This window comes from Taudactylus pleione, unplaced genomic scaffold (assembly GCF_031769625.1).
Source record: "Taudactylus pleione unplaced genomic scaffold, aTauple2 ptg000040l, whole genome shotgun sequence".
Classification (NCBI taxonomy): domain Eukaryota; kingdom Metazoa; phylum Chordata; class Amphibia; order Anura; family Myobatrachidae; genus Taudactylus; species Taudactylus pleione.
Window position 1 is genome coordinate 19,987,171 of NW_028284442.1, and position 24,685 is coordinate 20,011,855.

A 24,685-nucleotide genomic window follows, 5' to 3' on the forward strand; every position below is an offset into this window, starting at 1 on the left:
ATGGTTTCTATATGTGCCTTCCACTTTTTAAGGGGCCAAAAGTAATGGGACAAACTAAACAATCCTAAATCTAACTTTCAGTTTTTAATACTTTGTTGCCAATCCTTTGCAGGCAATTACAGCCTGAAGTCTGGAACGCATAGACATCACCAGACACTGGGTTTCATCCCTGGTGATGCTCTGCCAGGCCTCTACTGCAAATGTCTTCAGTTCCTGCTTGTTCTTGGGGCATTTTCCCTTCAGTTTTGTCTTCATCAAGTGAAATGCATGCTCAATCGGATTCTGGTCAGGGGATTGACTTGGCCATTGCATAACATTTCACTTTTTAGCCTTAAAAACCTCTTTGGTTGCTTTTGCAGTATGCTTCGGGTCATTGTCCATCTGCACTGTGAAGCGCTGTCCAATGAGTTCTGAAGCATTTGACTGAATATGAGCATATAATATTGCCCGAAACACTTCGGAATTCATTCTACTGCTTTTGTCAGCAGTCACATCATCAATAAATACAAGGGAACCAGTTCCATTGGCAGCCATATATGCCCACGCCATGACACTACCACCACCATGCTTCACTGATGTGGTGGTATGTTTTGGATCATGAGCAGTTCCTTTCCTTCCCATCACTCTGGTACAAGTTGATCTTTGTCTTATCTGTCCATAGGATGTTGTTCCAGAACTGTAATGGCTTTTTTAGATGTTGTTTGGCAAACTCTAAGCTGGTCTTCCTGTTTTTGTGGCTCACCAATGGTTTACATCTTGTGGTAAACCCTCTATATTCACTCTTGTGAAGTCTTCTCTTGATTGTTGACTTTGACACATATACACCTACCTCCTGGAGAGTGTTCTTGATTTGGCCAACTGTTGTGAAGGGGTTTTTCTTCACCAGGGAAATAATTCTTCTGTCATCCACCACAGTTGTGTTTCGTGGTCTTCCGGGTTTTTTGGTGTTGCTGAGCTCTCCAGTGCGTTCTTTCTTTTTAAGAATGTTCCAAACAGTTTATTTGGCCACACCTAATGTTTTTGCTATCTCTCTGATGGGTTTGTTTTGATTTTTCAGCCTAATGATGGCTTGCTTCACTGATAGTGACAGCTCTTTGGATCTCATATTGAGAGTCGACAGCAACTGATTCCAAATGCAAATGTCACACCTAGAATCAACTCCAGACCTTTTACCTGCTTAATGGATAATGAAATAATAAGGGAATAGCCCACACCTGTCCATGAAATAGCTTTTGAGTTGATAGTCCCATTACTTTTGGCCCCTTAAAAAGTGGGAGGCACATATAGAAACTGTTGTAATTCTTACACCGTTCACCTGATTTGGATGTAATTACCCTCAAATTAAATCTGAAAGTCTGCAGTTAAAGCACATCTTGTTTGTTTCATTTCAAAGCCATTGTGAATAGAGGCCAAAATATGAAAATTCTGTCAATGTCCCAATATTTATGCACCTGACTGTATCTGTCTGTTATTACCCAGTTTTGTTCAATTAATGTTTTGTACAGTGCAACAGAATATGCTGCGCTATATAAGAAACTCTTAATAAATAAAAAATAAAAATCAGCCCGCTACTGGTTCCCTATCTCCGTTCTCTCACAGATACCAGCTTGGGGGGCGTTATGCTGCAGGAGATTGGAGCAAATGAAGAATTGTCATTTAAAGAGCATCTTTTCCTTTCCACAAGTGGGTCCGGGAATGCATTGTGAATACAGGAGTTATATTAGGTGGGTAATCCTGGCTGGACATGTGATAACCAGGGCCCCGGCTCAGGAACCAGATTTGGGTCAGAGGAGCTGAGCTGGTGATGAGGGTCACTGATGTTTGTGGGGCGTTTGGGAATTAACCACTGCCTTGCCATAGAGCATGTTAATGCATCCCATAACTCCACAGCTGCTGCACAGTGGCAGGGCATGCTGGGATTCTAGTACATGGTGGTAAGCACGGGTTGTCTAACCATGCTATGGTATATCACTTTACCTCTTTAGTCATGGGCTACAGATCTAACTAAGAAGTTAAAGTGGCAGGTTATGCTCAGTATTGATGTAAAGTCTGTGTGTGTGCGATATGGGAATGTCTGAATGAGGAGGGACTTGAGGTGCATGTTAGTACTGTGAGGCCACCTTTGTGCCCCCTGTTCCCTTCTCCCCATGTCTGTACCCCTTCTGCTCTCCCGTGTACTCTGCCATCCCACCTCTGTGCCTCGTTTTCCTCTCCCCATGTTTGTACCCCTTCTACTCTCCTGTGCCCCCTCTTACCCTCTCTCCATGTCTATACCCCTTCTGCTCTCTAGTGTACTCTCCCCTCCCACCCCTGTTCTCTTCTCCCCATGTAATTTACAGTGCACTATATGCATTATAGTGCGTCTTTATGCGCTACAGGCACTGAGGCATAAATTGTGATGGGACCCAGAAATTGTGAAGTAATTATTTTAAAGTGAGGGGTCCCCGGGACCCACATTTTTGCTTGCTCACCGCGATCACTGGCCCCCTCTATGGGATGGTCACAGCAGGTACTCCCTGCAAATCCTTTGCCTTTCCCATGGGTAGACGTGCTGTCTACATCAGTACAGAGTTTGGCTAATACCTCTACTAAGCCTACTAAACGTACTATGATATCTTCCCAATCCACACAGTTATCTGATTCTGAGATATCATCTGGGGAGGCAGAAGACTCAGATCTCTCTCACTCTGATTCTGTCTCAGGAGAAAAGAAGCCACCCTCTAACCTAAATTGTACTTGCTCTTGTAAGAGCTGTAAAAACTATTCTACAAATAGAAGAGGGTGAACCCGCTCCTGAGAAAAAACACGCACCTTTTAAGTGACAAAAGGTAGTTTTACCAGAGTTTCCTCACTCTGACCAGCTATCTGATCACATGAGTGAAGCTTGGAATATGCCCGCTAAAAAGTTTCAAATTCCAACACGGTCAGTTCCTTTTACCCTCTTCCAGCTACTGTTTGTCTTGTTCCCCCAGCTGTGGATTCTCATATAACACGTCTGGTTAAAAATGCCACCTTACCCATTCATACTGCAACCTCCTTGAAGGAGACTACAGATAGACGTATAGAATCTTGTCATAAATATATATACTCTTACAGGAGCTATTACTCATCCCTCTAGGGCTACGGCCTGGGTGGCAAAAGCCATTGAGAGTTGGGAAGAGACTTTTCCCCCTGATGCTTCGAGGGAACAGCTGTACTACATATCTCACATTAGAGATGCAGCCTCCTACTTAAGTGAAGCAGCTATGGATACGGCTCTCCTGACCTCCAGGATATCTGCCACTTCGGTAGTGGCCCATCATATTCTTTGGCTACATTCCTGGAAAGCAAATTCAAAATCAAAATGGGCTCTGGAATCTCTGCCTTTATGCAGAAGAAATCCTATTTAGTCCAGAATTGGATAAAATTGTGACTACTTTGGCGGCTAACAAGACAGCATTCCTGCCCTCTACATATAATACAAAGCCTCGGATGTCCTTTCGCCTTCAAGGAATAGCCAAGGGTCAGTCTTTTCCACGACAGCAGACATGAACTAAGGCCTCCAAGCCTAGGGCCAAACAGGCCTGGACTATTAGACGTCCACCTGCCAAGTCTGAGGACAAGCCTACAGCCTGACGGGGCGGAACTCTCCCTGGGGGCTCCCAGGGTGGGAGGCCAACTTCTTCAATTCACCCAGGTTTGGCATCAAATCACGTCAGATGCCTGGGTAAGAGAAGTGGTCTCCCACGGATACGCCTTCTCATTCCTGAGGTGACCCCCCCCCAGCAGTTCTTTTGCACAGGACCTCCATCGGACCCAACCAAGGCCCTGCTGTTCCAAAAAGCCATTCAGTCTAGTTAAATCTCATTGCAACGTAGATACATTTTCTGCAAAAAAGACGCCCAACACTAGCAGAGTTGCTCAGGACCTGGCGGCTCACCCTCACCTGGCAAGTCGCGCTATGTTGTGCATCATGGCTAGATGTATGAGGACACATCTTTAAATGCTAGCAATAAAAAAAACATCAGGCATAAGAGAGATGATGTAATAAATATGTGGCTAATAGCGCTGGATGAAACCATTGTTTTAGAACAAAACTAAAGTACATGTATAAATGAACCAAAACACTAAACCTCATGTAAAATATACTTCATATCTCTTTAATGGGGGGAATAAAACAATGTAATTGCACAATGATTGTAAACAATAGTTTGTGTGTATGATATATGTATTAGCAAAGCCTTTACCAATACATACACATTCAATAAATCCTATTAAAAAAGGGAACTATCTAAATATATATAGTGCCTTGCAAAATTATTCACATCCTTTGCATTTTTCAGGTTTTGTTGCCTCACAACCTGGAATTGAAATGGATTGTTTGAAAGTGTGCATCATTTCATTCACATAACATGCCTACAACTGTGCAGTTGTGTTTTGTTTTTATTTTTTTACATTGTGAATCAAACAACATTTAGGACAACATAACAGAAAACTTCAGCGTGCATAACTATTCACCCCCCTAAAGTCAGTACACCTTTTGCGGCACTTACAGCTGCAATTCACTTTGGATAAGTCTTTATGAGCTTGCCGCATCTTGCCCCTGGGATTTTTGTCCATTCTTCAAGGCAAAACTGATCCAGCTCCTTCATGTTGGACGGTTTCCGCTTGTGAACAGCAATCTCCAAGTCTCACCACAGATTCTCAATTGGATTGATATCTGGGCTTTGACTAGGCCATTCCAACACATTTAAATGTTTCCCCTTAAGCCACTTTAGCAGTATGCTGCGGGTCATTGTCCTGCTGGAAGGTGAACCTCCGTCCCAGTCTCAAACCACAGGTTTTGCTCAAGAATATCCCTGTATTTAGCACCATCCATCTTTCCCTCGACTCGATTCAGTTTCCCAGTCCCTGCTGCTGAAAAACATCCCCACAGCATGATGCTGCCACCACCATGTTTCACTGTGGGGATGGTGTTCTTGGGATGATGGGATGTGTTGGGTTTGCTTCAAACATAGCGTTTTCCTTGGTGTTGCCGAAAAGTTCAATTTTAGTCTCATCTGACCAGAGCACCTTCCTCCATACATTTGGGGAGTCGCCCACATGCCTTTTGGCAAACTTAAATCGTGCCTTCTTATTTTTATCACTAAGTAATGGCTTTTTTCTGGCCACTCTTCCATAAAGCCCAGCTCTATGGAGTGTACAGCTTATTGTGGTCACATGCACAGATACACCAGTCTCCTTCAGGGTTAACTTTGGCCTCTGTGCTGCCTCTCTGATTAATGCCCTCCTTGCCCAGTCTGTGAGTTTTGGTGGGCGGCCCCCTCTTGGCAGTTTTGTTGTGGTACCATGTTCTTTCCATTTGATGATGATGGATGTGATGGTTCTCCGGGGGATCATCAAAGGTTTGGATATTTTTTTTTATAACCCAACCCAGAATTGTACTTCTCAACAGCTTTGTCCCTGACTTGTTTGGAGAGCTCCTTGGTCTTCATGGTGTGATGCCTCTTGCTTAGTGGTGTTGCAGCCTCTGGGGCCTTTCAGAAAAGGTGTGTTTATACTGACAGATCATGTGACACTTAGATTTCACACAGGTGGACTTCATTTCACTAATTATGTGACTTCTGAAGGTAATTGGTTGCACCAGAACTTTTGAGGCCTTCATAGCAAAGGGGGTGATTACATATGCACATGACAATTTTCAGAATTTTATTTATAAAGATTCTTTTTGACATATTTTTCTCATTTCACTTCACCAAATTAGAATATTTTGTGCAGATCCATCACATACATTACAACCTGTAATTTTTTTATCTGAAATTTAACAAAAAAGGTAAAAAGCCAAGGGGGGTAATACTTTTGCAAGGCACACACATATATATATATATATATATATATATATATATATATACACTATATAAATTGTTTGTGAGCTTTCATAATAGTGATAATTACTTTAATGTAACTGTTAGCATAGAATCGGTATGTTATACCGCCGGATGTTAGGCCGATGGATGAAATGCCGGAGGGCCGGCATATGGATATCCCGACAGGGTAAGTATAAAGGCTATCCCTAATCCTCTCCCCCCCCCCTCAACCCTCCCTTAGAGGTGCCTAACCTTAACCTCCCCCCCTAGTGTCTAACCCTAACTTCCCCCCCAGGGGTGCCTAAACCTAACGACCCCCTCCCCTGCACCCTAAACCTAACCTTCCCACGGGGTGCCTAACCCTCCAGGGGGGGTGTCTAACCCTAAGTTCCCCAGGGAGACCCTAAACCTAATCCCCCCCACGGCTATCCGCTCCCGACGCCCGGCTTACCTACCTTCGGTATGCCGGGCATTGGAATTTCGGCGTGGGGCTAATGATGGGCGTCGGTATTTAGACGCCTATCATTAGTCCCATGCCGAGATTTGACTGTCGGGAAGCCGGCGTTCAGCATTTCGACTGCAGGCTTCCTGACTACATACCGATTGTAGCACTTATCAGACCGCTTATATTACGTTACTGCAGTGGTTCCCAATCTTTCTTGAATCGCGGCGCCCTACGTGTCAGCAATTTCTGTCACTGCACCTCTAGGCCAAGATTTCTATTTGAGAAATTCAGCAAAAATGTTTACATTAAGTAAATTGTGCTTACATGTTATCCTTTGGGTCAGTTATTTGATGGTGGACAGGGTTGCACTTCTGTAATTGGCAGCTGGTGGCTGCCAATTACATTTGACCATAAATATTTTGATTTGTTCCTGGACAAGCCACGTGTAGCACCCCTGTGGTCACAAGACCCAGTTTGGGAAGCACTGTACTACTGTTTTAGCTCCTCCTAGGTCAGTGCAGCTACACACGTTCATTACATTTTCACTTTCACTGATATTCCAAATGAAAGAATCACATTCATTGTCATTATTTGTTATATAAGTATAGTGGCACTTTTTATGTGAACTAGGCAGCACTTCTAGGAGCTTGTTTTAATACTGTATGTAAATTTATCTAGTTCTTGCCTTGATTACTGAATTATTTTGTCAGTGCCAGTAATAGCCACTAGTGTAGTAAGCACACCTGTGTGTAAAAATGTACTACATGACTACTGCTAATATTAGGTTGTATTTCCTAGTAATATGTGCTAATATTCCTGTCTTTTTATATGGGGTATGGCGCTCACCTAGCCTGGCAGGCCTCCTTAAGGCTTCAGTGGTCCATTGGCTCTAATAAGGTGGGTTTATTTCAAACTGCAGACATTATAGTTACTAGACCTTTGGTGCTCCAGGGGAGCTGCTGGATCAGGAAGTTGAACCCCGATAAGTAGGCCTATGTATTTAAATATGAATATAATGTAGAATCTGAGAGCCACTGGGCACACATCAGATTCAAACTATAGTGAAGTATTCTCTTTAGAGTAAATAAGATTTATTACACACAGGTACAAAGATAATACAGATAACAAAACAAATCCAAACTAAGCTGTGTTTGTTTTCTAAGTAGTGAACACAGTTAATTATTATAATTCAGTAAAGTTAAATGTAACATTTTATAAGAAAGATAAGAATTTAACACTCTTCCTCCTACTCCCACATCCTCAGAAATGGGATGACTACAAAATGTAGGACTGTTAGCAGAATGTTTTTATATGTGGAATGGACTAATGGCCCTTCCAGCTGGACTGGTACAGCATTTGTCTAGTTGTATCGTACAGTACCTAGCGTGGTAGTAGTGAGTGAAAAATGTGCCTTTCGCATACAGACGCTCGGCACTACCAAGTTACGCCAAAGCATGGTGCAACTAGAAGGGCTTTTTAACGTGCAAGGAGGCTAGATGTATGTGGACACATCTGTAGGGGCTGTGTGATTGTTTTCTTTGCAAATGGAATTTTATTGCACTACTTATTTTGGCTATTCACTGGCCCTTTATCAGCTTGAGCACCTGCTTAGCTTTTGTTTCTTTTTTATGTAAAAGTATGTTATTTATACATTTTGGTATAACTCCTATCAAAATGTAAAAATACTTTCATTGCAAAAATTGGTTTATTTTGCATAATGAGAACTAATCCAACACAATGTAGTTGCCTGAAGACATGAAGTGATCATGGATAAATGGCTAACGTGTTACTCAGCCTACTGCACTTTCTCGGCACAGATCCATGCTGGTGTGTTGTGCTCACGTGGCTTCCTGTGCATCAGTAGGCACGCACCTCACTGGTGAATCATATCCAGCAAGCTGAAACCAGTTAGTAATTTTTAGGAAATAATACTACAGTACAAACTGAAAAACTATTTTGGAAGCCTAACAACAGCATTTAGGGATCTATTTACTAAGCAGTGTTAGGAGACAGAGTGAAAAGTGATAAGGTGCCAGCCAATCAGCTCCTAACTGCCATCTCACAGGCTGTGTTTGAAAAATGACAGTTGGGAGCTGATTGGCTGGCACCTTATCACTTTTCACTCTGTCTCCTAACACTGCTTAGTAAATAGACCCCTTAGTCTTCTAATCCTTTTTGCTTCATCTTCTAGCTATTCCCATCTTGAATATTACACAACCTGCTATATTATGAAATATAAACTGCTCCCATTATTACCATGTTCTCTCCTGCAGTGGTTCATCATACACGGAGGTATTTTAGAATCGTTTATGGATCTATAATGCTCTTGCAAGTTAAACATATAGGAGGGAATTCAATTAGCCCTGATAATTTGCTTTCCGGCCAATAAAACTTGACTTAGTGCATTTTTTTTGCATTAGGGCAATTCAATTAAATCTCATTTAATTCGCCTGAAAAATCATCTGTTTTCAGGTGAATATACATAGGATCCGTGATGAGGTCGCGGACCTATGTGTTTTCGCTGCCACAATCGCAAAAATGGAGCTGTCTTCTGGGAATTTTTTTTTTAACTTGCCTCAGACAGGTGAAAAAAAATCAGTGATGACTGTTGGCTTCGGGGCTAACTGAACAGCACCCGGGGGATCAATTAGCGGCTGTAAATTATCGCAGCTAATTGAATTTCCCCTTATGCTGGGTATACACTGGCAGATAAAATACCTGTCAGATTGACAGGCATTTTATCTGGCAGCCTGTCACCCTGCAGATATTGCGGGCATACACTGTGAGATATCTCTCAGTGTACTGGCCCCGATATCTGCGCTCTGCCCCCAGGGAGGGGATATTAAGGAACAGGGGAAATGGTTGTCTGTCGGCCGCGGCTGGGCATACAGTGCCTGATGCGCCGACATTTAACTTACAAAATATAGACTGGCATGCTGGACAATCCGGCATGCCCGACCGATCAATATTATAAATAATATAACACACACAGTACAATTATTGGGGGGAATCTGCTGATATCGGGCGGATTGCCCCTATAATTGTATAGTGTATGCCCGGCTAGGGTAGTGTGGCCGGTGCCATCGCACAGGGCACCACAGGTCAGGGGGCGCTGTTTGGGCCTGTCAAATATCTGTTTCTACTTCAGGGTCCATAGGGGGTCCACAGGGTTGACCTTGGGGGTATAGCTGGATCTGGATCCACGGGCACCACGCAGTTAAAGCTTTGCTGCTCCCAGGATGCACTTGGGTCCGTCCTCCTCTATACCCCGCCCCGGCCACAGGCACCTCAGTTTTAGTTGGTGCCCGGCCGGAGTCGGGTCACCCTGTCGCAGTGGGGCTGCAGGAGCAGCCCCTAAGCTTTATTTTAAAAGAAAAATTTTTTATTTTTTTCTTCTTTTTTTACACTTTTAGAGCGGCAGCATCAGACTGTCCTTTAGGACGTCCACGCTGCCGCTCCTTCTCCCCGCTGGCGCCGCGACGCCAGTACAGCTCTGGGGATCGCGGCGGGACCCCAGAGCCTGTACTAGCCGGGCTCTGGGGACTCCCTTGACTGCTGCCGGACGCGACGGGGATCAGGTAAGCCGCGGGTCGCCGCGTGCGGCGGCCCGTGGATACTTCAATGCAGTCAGGAGCCTCCGGTCTCTGGGGACAGACCGGAGGCGCTAGCGGCGGCGGCGGGCTCCCCCTCAATTGAGGAATACCCCGCGTGTCCGCTAGACCACCAGGGTATCAGGCTGGTAGCGGGACCGGCAACCCGGGGGTTAATTGCTAGCCAGGGGAGGCAGCCTTCCCTGTCTAGCGGCTCCTCCCCTCAGCTCAGCGCGCCTTTCAACAAGCAGTCTGGCGTCGCTGAGCTGCTCTTATCTCTCGGCCACTCCTCCTCTGAGGTCTCCGGCGGCCATCTTTACTGGCACATCGCAGACTCCCAGGCGGTATCAAGTGGACCGGTCCCCCTGTGTACCTCTCCCCTGCTAAAGGACAGTGTACACAGCGCTATAGCCCTCCCAGACACTGAATCTGGGCGGTTGATTGTAGCGGAAGGTGCAGTGAGTATAACTTTTCTGCATTGTATGTGACTATTGCTAGTGCTGCCTGTCTGTGACTTATTCTCCTTACTGTCAGCTTATAACTATCCCTTTCCTTCTCCTACGGCCCGGCAGGTGTGTGGGGGAAGGGCGTTTTTCTGAGACCCTCACATATATAAAACACGTATTTGTGGGGTCAGTCACATACTGTTGTGTGCTACACAGTACCATATCTGGGCTGTTGTGTCGCATACTGGTGAGTGCGCGGGTGTTAAAACCGTAATTCCTCTGGTGATACCTATTTCTTGTGTATTTACGGTATCATGTCGGATGAGGAGACTGAGCGCTCTGTGGCTCCTGTGCTATTTTCCTGCAGACGCTGTGCTGCTGGAGTTGATGGGGAGGACTTATCTCAGGATGGTCTGTGCGGGCGGTGCCAGCTGGTACCGGGCCCCTCCAACCCCCCTGTATCACAGGACCCTCCTTGGGCGATGTTTTCACAGGTGCTGGCGTCTATTGCGGACCGGTTATCGGTCCCATCAGCGGTCCCTTCTAGGGCGTTACCGCAGCCCACCATCCCCCATTCCCCGAGGGTTCCACAAATGTTGCGGTCTTCCCCCGGGGCCCAGACTGTGGGTCCTTACTCGGGACTGCCTGTGTATGTGCAGTCTTCCCCAGGGACGTGTCAGTCTGTAGTGCCTTTGCAGAGTGTTGCTCCGACGGCTCCTCCGCCTTGGGTGGATGTTCTATCCAGCTCCGTACAGAGTCTGGCGGCTTCATCCTCGGCGTTTCAGTCTATGTTGCAAGGTGATGTGCCACCAAGGGTGTCTAAACGTCCGGTTGTGAGTTCACTAGCTGCGCAGTTGTCGGACTCGGAAGTGTCCTCAGATGATGGAGAAATCCATGAGGACTCTGACTCTGATGTCATGGGGCAGGAGGTGGAAGCTAAGTCCTCCATTAATGTTCCAGCCTTAGTTAGGGCGGTGCGGGCTATCCTACATGTTGAGGATGATGCGCCGGCTCCTAGGTCGAAGTTTCCTAATTTTAAAAAGGCCAAGGTGACCTCAACTGTGTTCCCCCTGTCTGATCAATTATCGGATCATATGGCGGCGGCCTGGCAATTACCTAGTAAGAGGTTCCATCCACAGAAGAGGTTGGCGGCGAACTATCCTTTTCCTGAAGCTCATTGCAGGAAATGGGAAACTCCGCCGGCGGTGGATTCCCACGTTACCCGCTTGATCAAAAGCGCGACGTTGCCATTGCCGTCTATCTCCTCTTTGAAGGATCCCACGGACAGGAAGGTGGAGACTTGTTTAAAGTCCATTTATTCTCTTTCCGGGGCGGTGGCTCGCCCGTCCATGGCTATCTCCTGGGTGGCTAAAGCCATTGAGGCATGGGCCAATGCCTTGGAGGATACCTTTCCTGATGAGGCTCCGGATATCCAGAGAGCGTTAGTGGGACAGATGCGGGATGCAGCTTCCTATATTGGGGAAGCGTCTTTGGATACCAGCCTGCTCACTTCTAGGGTGTCGGCTGCAGCGGTATCTGCTCGGCGCTCCCTGTGGCTGAGGTCCTGGAGGGCTGATGCAGATTCAAAAAAGGGTCTGGAGGCCTTGCCTTTTAATGGTGATTTACTATTTGGTCCGGATTTGGACAGAATAGTGGATACTTTGGCTAAGTCCAAGTCGGCTTTTCTCCCTTCGGCCTCTGCGCCGGCTAAAGTGAGGAGCTCTGCCTTTCGGTCCTTTCGGGTTCAGGGTAAGGCCAAGGGCCAGTCCTTCCCGAGACATTCGGCGACCAAGGCCGCACCCAAGCCCAAGAAGCAGGCATGGAGTGCTCGGCGCCCTTCTTCCAAGCAGGAGGATAAGCCTGCTGCCTGATGGGACGGGCCTCTCTCTGGGGGACCCCAGAGTGGGAGGCCGACTTCTCCAATTCGCCCAGTGTTGGCACAATACCACCACGGATGCCTGGGTTCGAGAAGTAGTCTCTCAGGGGTACGCCCTGTCTTTTCGGTTCAGGCCGCCCCACCAGTTTTTCTGTACGAGTCCTTCTCTGGACAAGACCAAAGCTGGTCAGATTCAGGTAGCTATAGAATCCTTGCTACAAGCAGGGGTCATTGTTCCCGTTCCGCAGTCTGAGCGCGGGACGGGGTACTATTCTACTCTGTTTCTGGTACAGAAACCCAATGGTTCTCATCGCCCTATCCTGAATTTGAAGTCTCTGAACAGATACCTCAGAGTTCCCAGGTTCAGGATGGAAACGTTACGTTCCATCATTCTGGCGATGGAACCCGGGGATTATATGGTCTCCCTCGATATCCAGGACGCCTATCTCCATGTGCCCATAGCACCGGCACATCAGCGGTATCTGAGGTTTGCTATCCTGAACCATCACTACCAATTTCGGGCGTTGCCTTTTGGCCTTTCCACGGCTCCGAGGGTGTTCACCAAGGTGATGGCGGTTATGGCTGCCCACCTTCGGGGTCAGGGTCTACGTCTGTTGCCGTACCTGGACGATCTTCTGCTGCTGGCGAGCTCCCCGGAGGTGCTTCTTCGACATCTCCACCTGACCATTGCTTGTCTTCAAGCACACGGGTGGTTGATAAACTGGAAGAAGTCCTCCCTGATTCCATCACAGCGGATGGTTCATTTGGGAGCCCTGCTGGATTCTCGTCAGCAGCGGATTTTCCTGACTCCAGAGAAGGTCTCCTCCCTGCAGCTGCGGATACACAGTTGCCTGAGCAGTTGCCGCCTGTCGGTCCATTCAGCTATGAGAGTTCTGGGGTCCATGGTGTCGACATTCGACATGGTGGAATTTGCCCAGTTCCATTCCCGGCCCCTGCAGGGGCTGATTCTATCGGAATGGAACGGGTTACCTCACCGGATCCGCTCCCAGATGCTGGTGTTGTCCGCGGAGGTTCGGCAGTCTTTGGCTTGGTGGCTTCAGACGGTGCATCTGGTCGAGGGGCGCCCCTTTTGGATCCCGGACTGGGTCCTGCTCACGACGGATGCCAGTCTTCGGGGTTGGGGGGCAGTGACCGGCTCATTATCGCTTCAGGGTCGTTGGTCCGCGGAAGAAGCACTTCTCCCCATCAACATCCTGGAACTGCGGGCTGTGTACAGGGCCCTGCAGTCGTCCGGCCCCGCTCTTCACGGAAGGGCGGTTCAGGTGCAGTCCGACAACGCCACCACGGTGGCGTACATCAATCACCAAGGGGGAACTCGCAGTCGGGCAGCAATGTCGGAGGTGTCTCGCATTCTTGCTTGGGCGGAGTGTCACGTTCCAGCGATCTCGGCTGTCTTCATTCCCGGAGTCCTCAATTGGGAGGCGGACTTCCTCAGCCGTCACGATGTGCATCCCGGGGAATGGTCGCTTCACCCAGAGGTGTTTCAGCTACTCGTGGACAGGTGGGGGCTGCCGGAGCTGGACTTGATGGCCTCCCGTCACAATCACAAGTTGCCCGTTTACGGGTCAAGGACAAGAGACGCAGGCGCCTGTCTGGTAGACGCTCTGTCGGTGAAATGGACGTTTCACCTGGCGTATCTGTTTCCTCCGATATCCTTACTTCCTCGGGTTCTGCGGAAATTCAAGCAGGACGGCGGCACGCTCGTGCTGGTGGCTCCGGCGTGGCCCAGACGTCCTTGGTATTCCGATCTGAGGTGCCTCTCCATCGACGCTCCGTACCTTCTTCCTCAGCGTCGGGACCTGTTGTCTCAGGGGCCCTGCCTTTACCCGGATCTGGGTCGGCTGTCTTTGACGGCGTGGCTCTTGAGACAGCCGTCTTGAGGTCTAGGGGTTTCTCCAGTTCAGTGATTGGTACCATGCTTAGGGCACGCAAGCCTGCTTCCGCGCGGATTTACCACAGGGTGCGGCGCACTTATTTTCAGTGGTGTGAATCCAGAAACTATGGTGTTCCGGGTTTCCAGAATCTTGGAATTTCTTCAATCGGGTTTGGACCTCGGCTTACGCCTGGCCTCTCTGAAGGTTCATGTGTCTGCTTTGTCCGTGTGGTTTCAGCGACGGATTGCTACACTGCCAGATGTTTACACCTTTTTCCAAGGTGTTCTCAGGATCCAGCCTCCCTTCGTGCCTCCGGTGGCTCCGTGGGACTTGACGGTGGTACTGAGGGTCTTGCAGGGTCCTCCTTTTGAGCCGCTTGAGTCGGTGGAGCTCAAGTGGCTGACGTTTAAGACCATTTTTCTCCTGGCAATTGCTTCGGCCAGGAGGGTTTCAGAATTGGGGGCGCTTTCCTGTCGCCCTCCTTTTCTGATTTTTCACCAGGACAGGGCAGTGCTCCGCACGCGTCCTGAGTTTTTGCCCAAAGTGGTTTCAAAGTTCCACATTAATCAGGAACTTGTTGTGCCAGCTTTTCAGTCACCTGATCTTTCTGCTGGTGAGGCTTCCTTGGATGTGGTCCGGGCACTTAGAATCTATGTGGACCGGACTGCTTCGGTTAGGAAGTCGGATTCTTTGTTTGTCCTCTTCGGTTTTCACAAGAGGGGTTGGCCTGCCAACAAGCAAACGTTAGCCCGTTGGCTTCGTTCAGTTATTTGTGAGGCTTATGCGCAGGAGGGTTTACCTGTGCCAGCCTCTGTTAAGGCTCATTCCACTCGTTCTGTGGGTCCCTCTTGGGCTGCTAGACGTGGCGCCTCCGCTGTTCAGCTGTGTAAGGCGGCTACTTGGTCTTCAATTCAGACGTTTTTGAGGTTTTATGCGTTTGACACCTTCGCCTCTCAGGATGCATCCTTTGGGCGCCGGGTACTCCTTTCAGCACAGGAGCGTCCCCGCCCTTAGTTGAACTGCTTTGGGACATCCCCAAGGTCAACCCTGTGGACCCCCTATGGACCCTGAAGTAGAAAACAAGAGATATGGTAAGAACTTACCTTTGTTATCTCTGTTTCTACGAAGTCCATAGGGTCCACAGGGCGCCCGCCCTGACGCACCTGGCTTCAAATGGGCTGTGTGGCTGGTCACCGGTTTTCCGTCTCCCATTTCTGTGAGTATGGTTTCTTGTGTGTTCCAGTCTTCCTTCTCTCTGTTTAGTCTCCTCCTCCGGCCTTAGCTGCTTACCAACTGAGGTGCCTGTGGCCGGGGCGGGGTATAGAGGAGGACGGACCCAAGTGCATCCTGGGAGCAGCAAAGCTTTAACTGCGTGGTGCCCGTGGATCCAGATCCAGCTATACCCCCAAGGTCAACCCTGTGGACCCTATGGACTTCGTAGAAACAGAGATAACAAAGGTAAGTTCTTACCATATATCTTGTTTTATTATCACTCTCACTTATAGCTTCCTCTTATTTCATTTAAAAAGTTGAACAACTAATGAAATTTACAGGTATTTCATTTTTCTTTTTCATTTTTTTGAATATTTGGCCTGATTTATTAGAAGCACTCATTTTTTTTTTTGTTTGTTTTTTTAAACAAAGTTTTTTTTTTTTTAATTTATTGAGTATGAATACCCAATATATCAAATACAAGTTTCACATACGAGTATATGACAGAAGTACAAAGTACAAAAAGTGTCAATATCGCATATAGACAAAATAAAAGAAGCGATATCCACATATTAGTAAATACATAAAATTACTAGATTTGGACCTGCATATCACAGCCACCCAGAGCGGGAGTAGTAGCAATGGTTATTGGGAGGTCTTTGGAGTACATACGTGTTTCGTACCACAATGTACCGCAAACGTTTTCAGAGTTGTTCCCTAAGTAACTGAGAGAGAGTGTCAATGTATCAAAAAAAAGATCCATATATATTTCTTTTTTTGGCAAATCCATCCTAAACATATGGAGTAACTTTTCTAGAAAAAGTTAGGTAGGCATTATCCACATTTGTAGGATACATTTCTTAGCCGCCACTGATATAATGAATAATAATTTACATACCCCCTGTGTCACACGTGTGCCCCCAGGTAAAATGCCGAATATATGACTCATTTGGGTGTCATAGGAATGATTCCCCTTTCACACTGCCAGCAATAACCCAGGTTTTCACGTGAATGCGCAGCAACCCGGGATATTGCTCAGTGTGAAAGGGCCCAATTGAAATAACCTGAGTAACGAGAAGGGTTTACACAGGTTCAAACTGGCTTGCGGTGCAGTGTGAACAGGTAACCCAGGTCGATGCTACCTGGGATGCGTTCACAGCATAGGAAGAGGCAGCGCTTGGAGATAATCTAGTCTCCAAGCGCCGACTCGGCACGTGATGGCGGCGACTTCATTGACCCGGCAATAAGCAGGGTCGGGCCACCAGTCTGAAATGGGTCTCAGCCGGCTTGGCCCCCGGGATGTACCAGTGTACAATATCCTGGATGCGACCCAGCAGTGTGGGGTGAAAGGGGCATTAGTGACCAAGTGGCGAGTGACATATCTCCATATTTGAATCCACGATTGGCATATGACCGGGCATGTCCAAAGACAATGCAAAAGGTCCGCCATCAAAGGCCCACATCTAGGACAGAAGTGATCCTCTTCCAGTCCTAAGGTGTCTACTGTGAGGGGAAAGATATGTCCTGTGAAATATGTTGAGGAAGAGTTCAACATATGATGCTGCAGGAATAATTTTAATTGCATTAGTTAATATTCGTAGTGTAGTTAGGGACGGGAATTTGTCTCTTCATTGTGCAAGCCCCAGCAGACGTTTATATGATCCCAATAAAAGAAGAAAAGGTACTGTTCTTAGTGCGCAACTCTAGCAGCCTATATCCAACACAAGAAATGTAACACACATTCAATTCCATAGATTACACATACAAAAAACTCCATTGTTGTACAATGGCGCATAGAGTAAACATAAAAATTACTTCCCTCGGGTAATAAATGTAGACGCGTTGCCCTTTTTTCGGCCCCAATCTTAGGAGATGTGGAGGTTTATGTAAAACAAAAAGGGAGACAATACGCCACAATCCTCATGTAACACAGATACAAAATTATTGTACTCAGTATTTTTCACAGATTTGCAGTCACAGCACCACAAAAATGTGTTTTTGGGGATGTCCCCAAACTCAATGCACTGACAAGCGAAAGGTGTTAATAAAGCTCATCACAAGTAGGAGTCACAGCTCTACAGTTCTATCACCATCACCTTAAATGGATATTCTCGGGGTTATCCCCTAAGCATCTCACTCAATGGCCAGACTTCTCTGAACAGTAGATGGGTGTATCTGGGTCCCACTGGTTTCTGCCAGTTTTGAGCGACGGCACTGCTGGACATTTTCCGATTTCGAAGGGAAGTAAGCATGATGTGTCTTTCATATGATGCACTAAGATTTTTTTGCCCGACATTGCCTGTTTCTTTGTGCTTCTTCAAAACATCTTGAAACCCCAGTCTACTTTTAAATCTTTCCCTGGGAGAGGCTTTGCTGATGCAGTATGACTACCTTGTGTCTTGTTGCTGTGCTCAGTCTTGTGACATAAAACTGTCTTCCGCAACCTCACCTTTGTAGCAGAGTTTTGCTGTTCCTCACCCAGTCTTAAGCGTCCTACACAGCTGTTGCTGTTTCAGTTAATGTCTGTGTTTCAACCTACATATAAAAATGATGATCATTATCACCTGGTTAATCATACACCTGACTATAATCCTTCAAAATACTAACTTTTTGTAAGTGTACCTAGAAGAATTGATTCTGTTTTGAAGGCAAAGGGTGGACTGCTTGATGGAATAATGCCATTCTTTGTACCTTCCAACAAAGAACACGAGCTCGTAGCAATTATGTCTTTACAGTATTGAGGACACAGATTTTGTACACCCAACGCTTTTCATCTTTGTTGTCTTCATCAGGGGTAGTGCAATAATGGGGAATGTGATACCACTTCCAATTCTATAAAAAACTAGATAACAATCTGGCTGATGGTAAATCACTTGTGATAAAGTATGAAATTATTTCCAGCTCTTTGTAACAGAGTGCCAATAATTGCATCATACGATACACTCCGTTTATGGGTATTTTGTATGTTCCATGTGCTTGGGTCAACAGCCAGCAGGTGCTGGCTGTTGTGGTCCCTTTATTGCTGTTGTAGCCCTCTTTCCAGTATACTGGAAGCAGAGGTCCTTCCCCAGAAGGAATGACTACTAAAGATAAAATACACCATAAGATGGAGGACCTCTCCCTTTCCATCAAGGTTGCATCTGTTTTGAGAAAGGCTTGGTATTAGGACAGGCTTCCTGACCACAGATAACTAACTATACATCTCTTCTAACTGACATCCCCTCAATAGACACTCAATTCCTTTTGAACAATGCTGCCCAAATAACAAACACCTTGTCCTTTGACCAATATAAAATTGTCGTTTTGAGGCAAATTGGAAAGCAATATCGTCTACATCGCATAGTGTGTACGCCCAATAGCGCGTTCACGTGCGTTGTTCATCGCATCTTCACATCTGATGTGCTGCACGTCATATGGGAAGATGTCATGAACGAAGTGGTGCACATCGCTCAGTGTGTACACTCAACCGGAACACCACAAGATTTATTGGTCCAATCTTATCTTCGAAGAAATCACCTGAGCTGCCAGTGATCTACACGATGATTGCATTGTGTGTACAGAAGAAAAGATGAATTGGATACAAACCTCCAACATGATATATCGTGCCTTTTATTGGAGGATTGCACAGTGTGTACGTTCTATATCGATTGTTCTGGGATGAAGGGTAATTGGAACGACTATCTCGTCTTTTGGACATCGTTTTGATGTGTACCCGAGGGGGATAAAAAAATATATTACCAACTAAACTGACGTGTGCTCTAACATTGTTACATCAAATGTATCTGTTTAGCCCAATTAACTGCAATGGGACAATATGTACCGTGGAACAGAACACAATTCTGTTTCCTGGGTAATAAGGGAAATGTTGAAAGGTACATAGTTTTATACGTAGTTGCACCTTTCAAGCATCAACCAATTAACTTGGGGAAGCAGTCGGGAAACCGATGGACGGAATCCCGATCGTCGTCTTCCCGACTGTCTAATCCCGGCAAGGGCTAAATGACAGGCGTCAATATCCCAACGCCTGTCATTTTACCTATGCCAGGAGCCCGACATGCGGCCGGCAGTAAATCATACTGAATCCAGTTAGGAGGGAGCTTGTTCTCTAACACATTAGACATAATTGGACCGATTCAATTACACAGAATGTGCTCTTCTGGACGACAATCAACTCTGCAGTTTTTTTCTCACAACCCATAGCGGTGTACAGGAAAACTTGCAATGTTTCTGGTACCATATGTGACGCAGATGTGTGCATCCCAGCATCATGGCGATTCTTTGCCGCACATCCAACGGAATTTAATTGCGTCCTGTGTGCGGCAATGATGTTGGTTTGGCACTGCTTTGCTTTTCAGATTTGTTGTTGCCTAAATACAGTGTGTAAAATGTACTTGGTGGTATCATACACAGGGTCAGGGCAATAGATGACACAGAAAATCAAGTGATTGTAGCTTGTGCATTAGACTCCATTACTGTACTATTCTAAATACAGGGGAGGAGCATTCACTATGTGTAACTGAGTGAGGAGTTGTTCACTTTTTAACAGGTTTACGAGTAACATTGAACAGTGACTTTTGCCTTGGTTTGGGCATATATACGAAAATTTCAGATTTGGTGTTTACATATGTTATATTAAATTTAGCACAAATTGCTAAGATTGGAAAAATACAGCAAGAGTAGATTTAATTAACATTTATGAATTCTTCAGATAACTCTCAGCACATTTATAAATCCACATTTCCTATGCCAGACAAGGGAAAGTTGTTTTATGTGTACCAGTTTAATTAAAAACTATAGTGCTAAGCCCCTCCCCCAGTAATGGTTTGTACAATACTTATTTGCATACTGTATTTTTAATTGTTTCCTTGTGTGATTATGGCAGAAGGATTGTGGTGAAATGTATGTCGGTACCCATCCTCCAGGTATTTCCATGATAACCCTCCTGTATAGATAACTCTACCCATGTTTTTGTTGACAAATACATTTTGCAATTATATACAGATGTTTTGCAGTTTGGTGTCACAAATGTCTTCACAAGCATGTACTATAGATGTCTACTAATATGTAAACATACTGTATATATTTATATAATAAACATTCTCTGTGATATTTGATACTAGCATGTGGCCCTTATCAATTAACCTTTATATAAATATCTGAAAACTTTGTCTTTTTCAGGTGTTAGATCGGTTTCTTGTATTTCATGTCAGTTTTTGTGAATTTTAATTGTCATATTTTGTGTTTCCCCTTTATCATATTTCCATGTGTGACTTATTCCATCCATTGTAACCTATGTAATAAGCCCAAGATGGTTGAGTTGCCTGGCATGCTTGTGGATAGGATAGACAATCTGTGGGTCTGATTTATTCTGTGAGTATCAGTTATTTAGTCTCTTGCTCTTTGTCTTTCTGTAGTTCTCCAATGTGTATCACATATTCAGTTATATCTTATCCCACCCATTGTAGCCTATGTAGTGTGCCTAAGATGACTGTAAAACCTGGTACTTTAGTGCATGGGATGAAGAATAAGAGAAAAAAATGGTTCTGCGGATTATTGAATCTTTGGCTATTTTGTATTCATCAGTTGTAACGATTAAGGTGCACTCACATGCTGCCTCCTTTGTAATATGGTCTCTTTCCTGCAAATGTACAGCACTTTTGAAGTAATGCACTATATTTACATAAACAGTAGTAATAGTATATGTGGTTGACAGGTGAAGTCCATTATCCCTTATTTGAAATTATATTCAGAATATGTAAGTAAAATGCACCTGTTCCTCTTTGTTTGATATGTTCCCCTTAATTAATGGCCATCTGTTTTATTTTTTCTCAACTTTGTTAGGATATTGGGTTCCGACTGGATAGCCTGCGTTCAATCCTGCTGCAGGAAGTCCTGATACAAGAGGATGTAGAGCTGATTGAGTTGCTTGACCCAGGGATCCTGTCTGCTGGTCAGACCCAGAATCAACAGAAAGAACATCTTCCAACTCTACGCTCCCTAGCAACACCTAATATTTGGTACAGTCCAGCCAGTGGATTCCTTTGCATTATTATTCAAACATTATGTACAGAGAATGGGAATTATTTGAATGGGCCTTACTTATATGATGAGCAATCATTTTCAGTTTTTTTTGTGTGTTAATGACACTTTTCAGTAGTTTCCAATGTGTTGGTTACACTTTTTTGTTGAGGATAGCTAAGTGGATTTTACTTTTTATGTTGTTTTGAAGGGGGTTGTGATAAGATATTTTATATTCATATTCAGTTATTTATGCAGCATATGTGTACTGTACTTAATGTTCAAGAAAATAAGTGAACATTTTTTGTTACTGGAGTAGATAGGCTCCAATTAGGTCAAATACATAAATTATTACATTGTTGATAACTCCTGCCTGATGATGTCTCCAGGAACGGTGCTGTAGCTCATTTCTGTAAAGAATTACTATGCAGATGGCAGAAGTAACACAGAATAGTGTAGTGCTAGTATTCACGTTTGGGAGCAGTGATGCCGGTTTCCTGAATAATGCTTCATCCATTCAGTTCATGTAATGCAGGTACAGACATAATTGATTGGTCAGCAACTGTTCATTATTTCTCTAGTCCCAGGCTGACTCCAGCTTTTGACATTTATTTGAGGCCCATGTCAAAAGATTTGGAGATGGCATTAATAGCAGACTTCAGTTATATTTAATTCTATACCACATGGTAAAAATTGTATTTTGAATATAGGTCTCCTTTAATGTCTTTGAGGCCTGACTGTCTATTTTCCATTCTTTACCCAGGGATATGTCTGTATTGTTTGCGTTTCTCAGTGCTCTGGCTGCACTGAAATCATGGCACTTCTCTTCCTTGTTCATCTGGGGGCCCAGCCTACTTTTCTTTGCCATTTTTGCCGTCCTACGAGTGCTCAGAACATGGAGTGCAATCAGACTGCAAGTCAAATTAAAAAAATATTGTGGCCAGCTGGAAATGACCGTTGCTAACAGCCGAGCTTTTACCAACCTAGTGAGAAAATCTCTGCGTCTGATCCAGGAGACAGAAGTCATATCTCGAGGATTCACTCTGTAAGTGTTTTCAGTTTTATTTATAGGGCCAAATTCAATTAGCCACAAGTTCCATAGTGTAAAATTCTGTGTTACACTAATGCACACTTTGCAGCATATTTTCATCAAGTGTGCTCCCGATACCAGCACAATTCAATTAAACCAGTAAATCGCAGGCATCGCAACAGTGCGTGTAAATTCTGCAGTGCGCAACCTAAGTGACGTTTATGAAAGAGGGGAAAGCATCATGAACCTCTAAAAGTGGTAAAGAAGTCAGCAGGATATTATAGAAAGCAGTTAGTGGCCATAAACAAAAACTATTTGCGACAATGAAATGGTTGATTTTTCCATCGTTTTCAAATGATGGAAACATGATAGCCAGTAAGTGTATTTCAGCAAATTTTAATATTTTGGGTTACATTAAAGTGTCTCTACAGTAAAAAAAAAAAACACTTGCAACTCCTAGCTGCGACGGTTTGTGGCTAATTGATTTCGGCCCATAGTGTGATTGTACCTGTACTATAATTACTGTTCAGACTTCTTACTAGAAGAATGTCCTTTTTTTTACACACCTAAAATAGTGTATACTGTTTATATGTAGTAAAATGCATCCTAGTACCTTTTAGTAATTACAGAGCTATTGCATCCAAATGCTATAGATCAGGTTGCTATGTGATTTCTGTGTTAGCTACAGTGATTTCCTGAGAGTAGGCTCTGAGCAGCCCACATTTGCAGAGTGCACTAGATGCGCTCTAAATAAAAGTTCACCACTGTATATCAGTCAGTGCTGATAAAGATGTGTACAGGTTGAGTCTCCCATATCCAAAATGCTTGGGACCAGGGGTATTTCAGATATCGGAATATTCCGTATTTTGGCATATGTGCATTCCATAATGAAATATCATGGGAATGGGGCCCAAATCTAAACACAGAATGCATTTATGTTTTATATACACCTTATACACACAGTCTGCAGGTTACTTTATTTTTACTAATTTTGTGCCTTAATGCCTTAAACAAAGTTTGTGTACATTGAACCATCAAAAAGCAAAGGTTTCACTATCTGTCATGTTAAAAAAAAACAACTGACTAAACCTGTATTTTAGAAATATAGGGCAGAATTGAATTAGCCACACTAATTTAACAGGGGTGAAAAAGGGTGGTGGCCTTGGGCTTTTAACACCTGGGGCTATTCAATTCCAGACCCTTTTTCACCCGACCCTTTTTAACGCCAGTTAAAATAACGTGTTAACACATACATTCCGTGATAAGTTCACGGACCTATGCGTTAACAGAGTCTCTTCACTCATTAACAGGCTGTTTATCTGGGATCTTTTTTCTGGTCTGACTAGACCCGAAATCCCTGTTACGTGCAGACTGCCTTCAAAGATTATTTGAATAGCTCTGGGGGAGCATGTGGTAAATTACAGCAGATAATTGAATTCCCCCCTTAGCCATCGTACAGGCAAGCAAAGTACAGTAGGTGCTAAAATGGTGCTTCACTGCATTTTATACTGATTTCACATAGAGACATAGCAATAGAGATTCTTACATCTGGAGGATTCTTACAATGTAAAATGTCCATTAATTCACAATTACTTACATAGGAGTTCTGGGAGTTCTTAAAATACATTTCATGGAAAGCTAAAATGACTTCTGCTATCCTTCTACATCTGCGGGTACATACCCACCTGCCTTATACATAAAAATGTGCACAGGCAAATATATACACACACTTGCATATATATACACAGACATCCAGTAACATACAAACATTCATGCATAAATACATACATGTATACTTCTGTGGCAGCTCTCCACAGTTCCTTCTGATCCTCTGCAATTGATCTCTATAATAATAATAGAGCCAGGGGGTGCAGCATATACTGGAGATGGCAAGGGATGCCTCTCCCTGTTACATAAGTAGCACTAATAGCTGCAGCCAACTTCATATTGACTGGGGAACTAGAGAGCTGCCTCAGGAACATGCTGATGCAGAGTAAAGGTGTTATTCTCTGGCATTGGTTTTGTCTTGGGGCCACACTTGCATTATTGGGCCATTTTTGCCTATACAGTATATCCAACATAAGAGGGTTTATGGAACTACATTTGTTAGTTAAGGGACATAAAATGGCATTTTGTGACAAAGGTTAGGAGAAGGGGGCTGACGTAATAAAAATATAATTGCCCGCATTGTAGTTTTTGCAAAAGGAGTAGATGAAGCTGGTATTCAGAGAGTGGACAAGGGCTACGGAAATTTGGACTAAGCAGCTTGCCTAGATTGTAGCTACTCTGAGGCCCATTTGTGTTCTTCAGTGGGTGGAAATGACATG

General features: G+C 44.8%; 1 protein-coding gene across 5 annotated transcripts in view; it reads left to right on the forward strand.

Annotated features, from left to right (window-relative positions):
- Positions 1–24,685, forward strand: part of VEZT (vezatin, adherens junctions transmembrane protein) — a 71,979-nt gene that overhangs the window by 28,588 nt on the left and 18,706 nt on the right. For all 5 annotated transcript variants that reach the window (XM_088454575.1, XM_088454576.1, XM_088454578.1 and 2 more), the window contains exons 4-5: positions 21,152–21,327; positions 22,092–22,373. In XM_088454575.1, the coding sequence (XP_088310701.1) occupies positions 21,152–21,327; positions 22,092–22,373 (458 nt within the window). The remainder of the gene's footprint in view (positions 1–21,151; positions 21,328–22,091; positions 22,374–24,685) is intronic.